The 12,083-nt window shown below is 36.8% G+C and overlaps 1 protein-coding gene across 2 annotated transcripts in view; it reads right to left on the bottom strand.

Annotated features, from left to right (window-relative positions):
• The window catches only part of d4, a 187,679-nt gene that overhangs the window by 107,591 nt on the left and 68,005 nt on the right, over positions 1 to 12,083 (bottom strand). The window contains exons 3-7 of one of the 2 annotated variants that reach the window (XM_069821451.1): positions 11,564 to 11,832; positions 11,076 to 11,243; positions 7,177 to 7,252; positions 5,821 to 6,159; positions 2,085 to 2,233 (exon numbers count right to left, since the gene is read on the bottom strand). In XM_069821451.1, the coding sequence (XP_069677552.1) occupies positions 2,085 to 2,233; positions 5,821 to 6,159; positions 7,177 to 7,252; positions 11,076 to 11,243; positions 11,564 to 11,832 (1,001 nt within the window). The remainder of the gene's footprint in view (positions 1 to 2,084; positions 2,234 to 5,820; positions 6,160 to 7,176; positions 7,253 to 11,075; positions 11,244 to 11,563; positions 11,833 to 12,083) is intronic. The other variant, XM_069821452.1, reaches the window with a different exon arrangement.

The following is a 12,083-nucleotide window of genomic DNA, read 5'->3' as shown; positions in this document are numbered from 1 at the left end:
TACTGAAGCAAAATCACTGGATAGAGATATCACTTGAAGAGGTCTTGGTTGCTAATAATCATGATGAAGCTCTGGAACACATTCTTCTATACCGTCTACCCATAAACCACAGAAGAAGTAAATTAAAATCATCGATACCAGTTGCAGAAGACACAGCCCTGCATTATATATTGACTACACCCCAACTCTGGCTACTAGCAACAGACATCTATAGTGAATACTGATCAAAATACCTCTCATTTCTCGTGAAAAACAACAACTGAATAGACTACAGTGGATTTTATGTTGTCAGCAAACAGCTGGATACATTAAGAAGATTGATTGATTGATCAGTTTCAGCATTGTTCTTTCTTCATCCACAGTTTCCAACACAGCTTCGTTTCTTAATCTGTCTGTCCATTTCACATGTTCCATCTTCTCCATATCCACATTTCAAATGCTTCTAGTTGCTTCTCTTCATGTCCATGTTTCTGCCCCATACAATACTACACTCCACTTCACTAGTCTCTTCCTTAGTTCTATTTCCAGAGATCAGAATCTGCTCATTCTTGTTTCCACACATGCTATCTTCAGTAAACTGGTTATGTGCCAAAGGGAGAATCAATTCAGAGAGGGAAGAGAAGTATGTGCAGAGGGAAGAAATGAAACATTTTAAACAATGAGAATCCAGCGCCAAAGCTGTGACCACACTGAATACAACTATCCTAACACCCCTCCAAATTGAAAATATTTTGATAGTAGACTCAACCTGATATGACGAGAAGGTTGCTGATTGGTTTTTGAATTACAATGAGTGGAAGGAAGAGGAAGTGTGTTGTAAATGACTTCTTTTTTTAACATCCACAGTTATAAGAGGTACAGGTAAATTTGCTTTAAGAGGGGTGGAGAAAGATTCTTTTTTTGGCCAGTTTCGAGTAGTGAGAGGTTCGTGCATATCTCAATACATCCCAGAAGGTTTATAGAAGTACAGTGTGTTCTACTGTGTCTGAGAGTTTTCTTTCCATGAGATACTTTTTGATGAGTGTGAGAGAATATTTTTGTTTTCAGATTTTGGTTTGTTGCGTGGTCTTTTGACCAACATATTTGTTGTCATTCCTGTAAGCTTAAATATGTTGTGGCTGATTGCAGTTATGATTTTCTCTTCTATTGGAAGATTGTGTATATTGCTGAAGGTCTAAAGTGGTGTGGTTTTACGTGTACCAATGATGAGTCTCAGGGCATTGTTTTGACATTTTTCGAATCATCTGAGGTTTGATTTGGAGGTGGTATTTAATATCTCAATCTCATATATAATGGTGGGTTTGATGTATCTCCTATATGTCAAATTGAGACGTAACATGTATTTAACCATGAACAATTTAAGGAATGATAAGAAGAGGTATGTACTTTGTAGTCTAAGATGTCACTGATATTGTCAATATGGATGTTGAGTTGGTGCACGTTTCAAATATTGGAACATTGTGAAATTTTGACTCATTAAATCTTATTATGCTGTGTGAAGTTTCAATCCTCAAAAATTACTCACAGAAGTAAAAATTGTGAAATATAAAAAATACTTATTGACGTGCACATTTATATGAGATTATTAAAATAATGTAAAATGCAACATGTTCAATTACAGTTCTAAAAAAATAAACATCTTCAGACATAATGCAAAAGTCACGGGAAAATGGATAACTGGGAGATAAATACTATTTATTTCGATTCAATATAAAACAAAGAAGCACCATTTTTTTTTTTTTTTTTTTTAATAAAAGACAGATCAGATCATCTGAACCTCTATATAGCCCATCAGTTACAACAGCAAATGCATATTTATGACTTTAGTGATCAGAATGGCCGTCTTGGCAATGAGATAGCTGTGAGTACTGATTTTAATTTTACCGAAGTTGTATGTTTTAATTTTCATTGTGAGAAATTACTGTGGATTTTTAGTTCACTTACATACGGAAATTTCCCAGAAAGGAGTGTTACTTAATAATCTAACTGAACTGTTTATGAACAATTTCAATTGCTAATACGAAATAACATGTTTAAGATATAATGGAGGAAAGAATAGAACATCTCGCAGTAAAAATAATTACCTCAGGTTTCTTTTCCAACCCTGGAGCAGCAATGGTGGGAGGAGGTATTTCCTCTGCACTCTGTGTCACTGATACTGTTGGTATTGACATTGGAGCTGGTCCATGTTGAGATGCAGACGAGCCCTGCCGCCCTCGACGAGTGCTGCCACCTGTTAAGCAGCAATAGCACATGAGTACAATCTTTTACACAACCTGTGTGACTCAGCCCATTAAGAACTGTGACACACAGAACCATCAGATGAAGTAAGAACTTTCCAGGCATAGGCTGCTGCACATACTTCTGTTCCCTACTCAATTCCTTCCCCACTTAGACCAAAGACGTATTCCCCAAGATGGCACAGTTTCATGAACTGAAGTTGGAAATTTCTTACAATCATGTCTGAATGATTTCTATTTGATGTAAAATGACGAGCATATAATTGTGCACTATGAAAACTATTCTAGAATTAGCAGAAATCTTCATACACAAGGAATGGTTTTCATTTAGTCTTGTGAGGTAATAATGCATGCTCTGTCATCACACATTGTGAGGGGGCAAACAAACACAGCGAGCATAGAACACACAGATTAAGCATGGCATGCTGTGGCCCAACAACGTGGCCAACACAAAAAATAAACAGTCACACAGCTACAAAAATAAAAACATACAGCCCGGAGTTGTACGAAAGGTGCAGGTAACTCACTCTCCAAGCCAGCATACTGCTTGCTATGGGAACCCCATCCGTACATATGTCAATTTTGGAACTGCATAATTTGTTGTTGTGAAGCACTGGGTTATGATGTCCTACACCTTCCTCCAGGCACTTCAATTAAATTACCCTCTGGTCCACATTAACCAAATAATTTCCTTTCCTCCATAGCCGAGTCCACAGCTGAGCCAACCCAAGTTGCAACAGCCTAATGATAATGTGTTGCATGCTTGAAAGTGCCGGCAATAGCTTCCAAACAGCCAATAAAAAAATATCACAAAAACATAAACATTCATGTGAACCCCTCACAAAGTAGAAACAAAATTTAAAAATACAGTAAAGTGGAAACTGAAAAAAAGACACTGAAAAACCAATCTGTAATTAAAAAAAATGCAAATATTAATACAGTATTACCAAACATTAGGAGGAGTTATGAATCAAATGCTACTCTGGTTGAACAAAATGGGAAATGAAGCAAGGAACTAGAGACAGGAAAAGGCAATCAGTCTGATCCAAGAAAACTGCAGATTACTGATTTAAATTCTCTAGTCTCATTCATGAGCACACTGCAAATTTTTATTACTATCACAGAACTATTAAACAGATGTTAAGAATCCAGCAGACGTAAGGTGGATGAGACAAGTTGCTGCAATAGAAGTATCACGCCCACCTTACCATTGACAGACTGAGTACCATATCAACAACATCCATTCACGCACTCTTGAGTCAATATTCCCAACTACCACATTATTTTAAGTCTATGAATCACCATATTTACTCATTAACTACACCACTGCGAAGTACCTTGTAAATCTAAAGTAAAGTACCACTTCCTTCAAGCACCATACCTATAGAAAAGGTTTTTAATGCAAAGCTGTGGCATCCTGATACCATGTCAGTCAAAATGCTAAGCTTATTTTTATTTCACAGTTGAAGAATCTACACACTCATCAATTAAGTCATCACAGTGACGACAAAAAGTAAAATAAAAAAATACAGTCTAGCACTAACTATTCTTCTACTAAATTTAATATCTGTATTATATTCACAGTGACAGAACTTGTTGGTAGCAATACAGTGGTGAAAAAGATATTGTATACTTGACAACTTTTGGGTCTATCTTCAGAGAGAGAGTGTGTTCATATGTTCTCGCATGTTACATTAACCACAGTCAGTATTAAATTCATGAACTTTCCTACAATAAAACAAGCATCATACCCAATATCTTTTTTAACTTTATGAAACTACCCGAAAATTTCTCATTAAAGATTCTTGTATTATAATTCCTCTAATGAAATACCTCATGAAACAATATTTCAAGAACTATGAAGAGCACATTTTAATACACATTATTTTAATAAAATCTGTATTTTACATTATAAATAATCCAACAGCAATGACTGGAAGAGTAGAGAAAATACACAATGGGATTTAGGTCTCGTAAATTACCAAGTATAATAATAGCAGTAACATCTTCCAGCTGTCAATGGTACAATTACATTATATAATAGAACTGAACTACACAAAAAGAATACTGATGTATAATAATGTTCGAATATGTAAGATGTGATTTATATGAACTCCTCTCCATGTAACATATTCAAACTATACCGTCACCAAGGTTTGGATATAAACAGAATATACGAAAATATTCAAAATGTATTTCTACACAGTGACACACTGTGCTAATTGGTAAACATGTTAACTGTCAAGCAAGAACACATAGATACACATTTACTAAGTAGTGAGAGCAACTGAAATTATGAAGACACCACACATCATATTAGTTTTTCATTTCATATTGCAGTGCTAAGTGCTGAAAACAAAGAGCCAGGAAAAACTACATAAAACTGGACTTTGAAGTCAAATGTCCAAAAAATGCTTTCTTAACAACAAACAGATGAGTATTATTTGGACAGAAATAGATAAATCAAATGAAAAACACACCATTTCGGTGTAGTGAATATGGCAATCCAAGAAAACATAAATTAATGTGTAAGTTCTTTATATCCTCAAGTCAAGAACTAATGATAGCTTATCTATATGGATGTTGCTGATAATCATTAGGATTATGCATATGTGAGGTTAGAATGGGGTGGAACCCCCCAGTAAACTGCACTCTGCCACATTCCCACCATTGTGGTGCAAAATTCAGTAACTCCAAGCCACACCACATGTACCAATTTGGAATGTTCAAGGTAGAATTATAAAGAAAAGAGGAGAGAAAGAGAAAGAGATAGAGAGAGAGAGAGTATAACAATTTGCACTGTGCACATACTAAAAGAGGGATCTGCATAAGGAACTTCTTTTCACAGCATTTCAAATCTTAACTGGCAGATTTTCCAAATCTACTTCTTCTTTTGATACATTTCTACAAACATTGGATGCATTAAGAGGAATGAATGTCCAACAAGCATGCATTACGAAGTTATTGAAACATGAGAAATGGGAACAAAAATCTGTGGAGCTGATGTGCAGAGCAATGGAATATAAATGTGAAAACATCGGATGATAAAAAGAGAAATATATGTGTCTTCAAAAGGCCGCAAATGTTTGAAAAATTTGGATTTTGTAATCATGATAAAGGACAATAAAAAGATGATTTTAGGAAGTTCAAATCCAACATTTATGTGCAAAATAAAGGCGATTTCAAAACTGCTGACAGCAACTAAGCCAACATACACAAAACTCATGGGGAAGGAGATATGGGAATAAGGTGAGCGTCCAGACCAGAGAACATCATGTGGTAAGGGTAACAACTCTAATGCCAGCAGGAAGTGAGTTAAAACTTAGCAATGCCCAAACACAAAAAAGAAGAAACTGTATTAATGCTGATCAAACCCAAAAGGAAGGAAATAATGGTAATGGTGTTCAAACTCAAGTATTTGCTTCAAACCCACGAGAAAGGTGTTTCCAGTCCCAGGTGAAGAGGGCCAAACCCAAGTGATTCTATGTGAAGGGGTTAAATTGAGCTTGGTTGGACTAGTGGGCAGGCAGGCGGGTGGGTGGGCAGGTGAGTGGTTCCGAGAGGCAGCATGTGAGCGTACCGGGGGTCTTTAGGAAGGTGAGGTAACTGTCCTGGAACTTGCTCCAACCTGCCGCTGCTCCTGGGTCTGCGGTGGCCTGTGTCTGGGAAGCCACCACCTGAGTCTGGGCCTGGGTCTGCTGCAGGAGCTGCTGCTGCTGCTGCTGCTGCTGTTGTTGTTGCTGCTGCTGTTGTTGCTGCTGCTTCATGCTGGGGGAGGCCCCGCGGTCTACTGACCCCATCGACCCCCCCTCAGGGCCCCCCATGCCACTGCTGCTACAATCTTCATCATCACGGTCCTTGTGTGAGTGAGTGTAGTGGTAGGTGAGGCCTGGGCGGGTCTTGTAGCGAGCTCCACACACTGCAACAAACTCAGCCTACAGTTCAAGGCCAGGACTGGCCCACACATACGATCTTCACTCAGCATTAGTATTGCACCTCCCAGCCCACAGACAAAACGAGTGGAGCAACACCGACTTGGGGTCTTGCCCTCAGATAAATGCAAACTAAGCTCACGACGTGTTCTTGCTCTATACAAGGTGTGGACAAAGAGCTGCCACACATCAAGACGAGTCACTCTACTCTTCACATGGGTGCCACACACTTGAGTTGCTCATGCCAAGGAAAGTTTCAGATCTGCAACTGTACAAACTGCGTGCATTGAAAAGAAAGCCTGACACCACTGGCCGAATGAAGTCCTACAAGTAGGAAATGGAAACTACACACATCAAAGGTAATCCCCGTAGGCACACAAGCACAAGCTCGGAATCCACCACCCAACTAGTGATTGAAGAAAAAATGTGCTGTAGTAATTTCAAGTTGTTGTCCAAACAGTTTTACACTTATCCAACGCTGCCACTTTTTCTTCAATAGTGTGCACGAGCAGCAGTAGCCTCCACCATAAAACATTCACTATTTAACACAAGCTCAGATGCAAGAGCAGCAAGATGAAGCTGTTGGTATATGAAGCAGTTCAAATGAAGAAATGTGAGAGAGCAAGAGAGAGAGAGAGAGAGAGAGCGTGGTAAAATGTCTGTAACATGACAGCCACTCTACATCATGTACTGTCTACAAACAATTCAAAACTCTTTACATATACCTCATCCAAATCTGGAAAGCTCTTACATCTACACTCCAGTCACTGTTAAGTGACAATTTCCATGCATGAATTGAATCATTAAACATTGAACTATTGTGAACATCAGATGTACAGTACACACTGGCAGTGAAAGAGACTGCCTCACTCTCTACATTTCACACTGAAGCATCTCTTTCAAGCACGAAAATAAGTAACATTTTCAATGATTCTGCTCTGAAACCAAAGCTAACAATTCACCCAATCCAACTAACGAAGTGTAATAGTAGAGACTTAACTTACGTTCACAGGAGAAAGGTTTTTCTGCATCTGTCAACCCATCATAGTTAGTATTTTTCTTGCGTCCTCGACCTGGACCCTGAAAAAAACATTGTGTATGTACCAGCAAATCACGTGAAACAAAAAACAAATTATAAGACAAGTCACAGCCAAGTAAGTTCTTGTCAAAATTGTGCAGCATCTTTACTTCATCATCAAGACTATATTTCAGTTAAGTTTGAAGTAAACAGGATAATTATTCCACTTTTATTTTTTGATCAGGAAGAATTAAATTGACTTTCAAGTGCCCTCATTTAAAGCATTTTTCAACTCTTTCCTTATTTTCGAACTTGCAATAGAAACTTCAAATGCAAATAAGAAATATCAAGAATCAGATTATTTTATTCCTTCTCCGGAAAATTTTCTTGATAAGAGAGAATTAATAACTACGTATTTATTAAAATGTCTTCATTACAACAGCCATAAAGTGTAACATCTATAATCGAGTGTGTTCAATTAAAAGAGGACCCACCTTAGACATCTACAGCATATTGTCATTGTTCCTGCAGTAACTCCTATGTGACATATTTATCAATTTTCAGATTTTTGCTCTATTAAATATCTTAAATAGTGATACAGCAAATAATAAAATCTCCTATATGTTATTATATTTCTTTCTTTCGAAAATGTAAGAATTCACAATCTATGTATCAGTACCATAAAATGAATAAATGTGTTTTTTTCTTTCTACTGAAAAAATTTATATATTGCACATAGGAGTTATTGCAGGAACAACAATGATATGTTGGAAATGATGTCCCTCCATTTGAATGCATTTGTCCATAATAATTGTTGCTTGGTTACTAACTATGACGTATACATTAGACACAGGAAAATAGACAGAGCAGTTACATTATCTTTCGGCCAGTGGAGTGCAGAAGCTGACACAGCATGGTTGCGCCTGGCTCTCGAGATTTTCATTCCATAACAATCCACTCATTTTTATATATATATGTAAAGCATGCAAACAATATAATTTATTGCATAATGAGAACTAACATGTGTTATAAGAGTTTCTCAAAGTGATGGTCATCTTGATTCACACATGCCTGGCATCTTGTGATGAAATTTGCATTAACATGCAAAAGTTTTTGTTCCGTAATTCTGGTAATTTATGTTCTTAGTTTGTCTTTCAGTTCATTGACAGTGTGAGAGTTACTCTATAGACTCGGTTTCTCAGGGATTACCACAAAGATCTAGCAAACATGTGGGTCATAAACATTTGGAAATTATTCTGTCATTAAAAACCTCCCTTAAATCATTCGGAGAATCATCATCAGTGTGGACTGTGACAGAATCTTGTTGAAAATATTTGTATTCTCCCTCATTATCTGATAACAACAGGAAGAAATTTGAAAGTATTTGTGTGCAGTACCTCTCTGCATTTATTGTTGTCTCAAAACATATGGGTCCTATTAAATTCTTCTGGCAGTGATAGCACATCATACACCAATTTTCGTGAATTCTGTGGTTTTCCGCATTCCAGTATCTGCTATTTTGTGTATGGACATGACCACGTAAATAACATACCTCGTCAGAGAAAATAATTAACTCTGGATCAACTGTACCTACAGACATAACCATGTAAATACAATCATACCTCATCAGAGAAAATAATAGTCCTGTTGCTCTTATTTCCGACAGCCAATCACGTTGCAGGTCAGCTACATTTAAACACGTGTGTCTTGTGATTCGCTGCTGATGACGTTATGTACTTCCTAAGGCTCGATAAATACTTAATATAATCGCCCACCATTTTGGCTCTTTCGTTGGCATTCACAGAAAGCACATGAGGACATTATTTGTCGCTCAGTTATTTGCTCAATTACAGTGTGTTCGATTTATCATAAGAGCTACGACATGATAATATTTAACAGTGCGGCAAATAGATTCCTAGGCCCAATTGTATAAATCTCCCTGACTAAAGATCAACTTTGATCGAAGATCGAAAAGTGAACCGAGTTTAGACACTTCTTCTATTGTATAAAACTTTCCTGCGATCAAATTACCTTGGTTCAAATGCAATCTAAGTTCACGTGAAAAGGATTTGGCAACATCGCATAAACAGGTGAAAAACGTGATGCGCGGACAGGTTTGTTCAGTGTTGCCAATCTAGCGACTTTAACTCTTTTTGAACAACAATTTCTTTTAACTTTTATATTGCTTAAATAGGAATTTAGCGACCTTTTTAGCACCCCATAGTAACAAAATTTAATCTTTCTTTGTCGATAATGAGAAATCTAGCGACTTTACAACTACTTTTTGGCGACTTTCCGTACACTCTGTTGGAGACACTGGTTTTTTGTGCAATGTAAATAATGGCGGACAATAAGAAGAAGGTTACTGTTCTCCTAGTTGTTATCATGTTATGGTGTTTGATAGTGCTAAACATAATAAAGCTTTATAAAACGACAATTTTCGTTTAGTAATACAGTTAATTGAAAATTTATGAATGTACCTATCATATCCGTTAATAATTAATGGTTGTTATAAACATAATATAATTATAGGTTATGTTATTTGATACTGCTGAACACGATAGAGCCTTATAAAATATAAGATTGTTTGTGTATTAAGGCAAGAAATTGAAAGAAATATATATAAATATACCTATCATATCTATTAATATTAATAATAATGGATATTTTATTTGCACAATCTGTCACTCGTGTATTTCAAACAGAAAAGAAATAACTGAACTTGGATCATCTAACTTAATCGGAGAAATTTCTTCAGTCAAAGTTGACTTTAGTTTGAGACAAATTAATCTCAGATTAGACTTTATACAACACAAAATTCCAAGTTCAGCTGAAACAAGGATCAATTTAACCTCTGATCTAAGATTAAATGGTTTATACAATCGGGCCCTAGTCTAGTAGCTCAGCAATGAAAGAATAAAAATGGCGAATGATACTACCTACCTAGACTTTGTAGAGCATTCACTTCCTAAGGTGTAAGCAAAGAGGAGGAGGAGTCATGCCGGAAATAACAGCGACACGACTATAACTCTGAATCAATCATACCATCATCAATATTCTGTAAAGCCCAATTACAGAAATTTACTAGACTTATGTTGTCACATGGCTGTAATTACTGTACTACACTCACCCTGTATGATTTTAGTTTCAACAGTTTAGTTTCCATGTGGGCTGATTCTTTTGAAAAGGCTACTTCTTGAGACAGATGGCACAGGGTTTTGTTGGAGAGCATTCTAAAGATGCCCCAATTTCATCTCGTTTTTCTTCAGTAAAAGTTTTTCATTACCTATGAATCGCCTAATTGTATCTCTGTTTGGAACCTGAATGCCAGAGAATTTCTGTGGAAATTGCCTACAGACCTCTTGACAGAATTCGGTTTTCACATATATGTCAAACATGAAAATTCTTTGTTCTAATGTGAACTTTTTGGCTGCTATTTCAATGGAAACGCACACACACACGAGAGCACATGCACACACAAACCACAATTACATCGAAAAGACCATGTAGAAATAATACAGAAATAAATAACACTGACAGTAACACCTACACAATGAAAACATACAGAAACTATATGGTAATAAAGAACACTGACAGCAATGTCTACTCTCTGTGAAACAAACCATGCAATAGTACACTCAGATTCAAATGACAGCACAAAGCAGTCATGTGAATCCAGTAATGTGACCTTCAAATCTCTGCATCAGCTCTCGCATTCTACCAGTCAAAAGTTAATCTGACCTCTCTATATTATTACTATTACATGCATAAGAAGCAGGTATATATATTATTACTACTACAAACAAAATATATACATAGTTATGTCATGTACTCTTCAATGTGCGGTCCTCTTTTAAATTGTATTGTACTTAAATTTTAAATTACCTTTGGTTTCTTTGCAGCAGGCGAATCTGTAGTCCTGGCAACTTTGGATGCACGCTTCTTGCCTTTCCGCTTGCTGTAGGATTCTTCATAGTCATAATCTGAATCAGGGTCTGGATCATCAAATCCCTCCATTTCTTGCATATCTAACTCGTCATAATACCAGGCTTCCTACACACCAAAACCATTTCAATCAACCAACCAAAGTAGACATTTTATAATTAAGGCCTCCTACAAACCGAAACCATTTCAATCAACCAACTAAAGTAGACATTTTATAATTAAACACAATCAAGAAAGAAAGTGACGAACCAAAATATGGTGAAGACAGTACATTCAGTCTAATGTGTGATATAAAGAGAGGAGTAAAATCGCACAAATGGAGATTCACGCAGTAGTTCACATCAAGTAATAGTTTCATTACCATCAATTCATCACTGACTTGAACATTAAATATTACAACATTATTATTATTAAAAGTATTTACATACCGACTGTATCACCTTGACAGCCTCATCTTTAAGCCCCACACTATCTTTGCTGTCTTCATTGCTTGCTGCAGGGTTTTCAACTGTGCTAATAGTGTGAAGGTCTAACTCTGGATCCAACTCCTTACGCCGAGGTTGCATGAAGTTCATTAGATATTGACGTCTTTTTTTACGCCATCTCTTTGAAGGATAAGTATAAATCTGACCTTCTACAAGACCTGGAATTCGCTGACGTGGACTCATAAATAAATTGGAGTGATTCTGTGCCACACCTGAAGAAGCAAATTTATCAGTTACAAAAAAAAAAAAAAAACACACACACGCACACGCACGCGCGCACACACACACACACACACACACACACACATTCGACCAGTCTCATGGTCTAGTGGCCAGAGCTTCTGGTTACAGTTCAAGAAGTCTCGAGTTCGATTCCCGGTTAGAACACAGGAATTTTTCCTTAAAGGGAATTATTCTTGTATTCGTCCATGGTATGGAAATTAGGTTTGGTTTAGATTTAAGA

Source organism: Periplaneta americana, chromosome 3, assembly GCF_040183065.1.
Source record: "Periplaneta americana isolate PAMFEO1 chromosome 3, P.americana_PAMFEO1_priV1, whole genome shotgun sequence".
In the NCBI taxonomy this organism is placed as follows: Eukaryota; Metazoa; Arthropoda; class Insecta; order Blattodea; family Blattidae; genus Periplaneta; species Periplaneta americana.
Note: the sequence above shows the minus strand (reverse complement) of the source record. Positions and strands in the feature narration are given on the sequence as shown.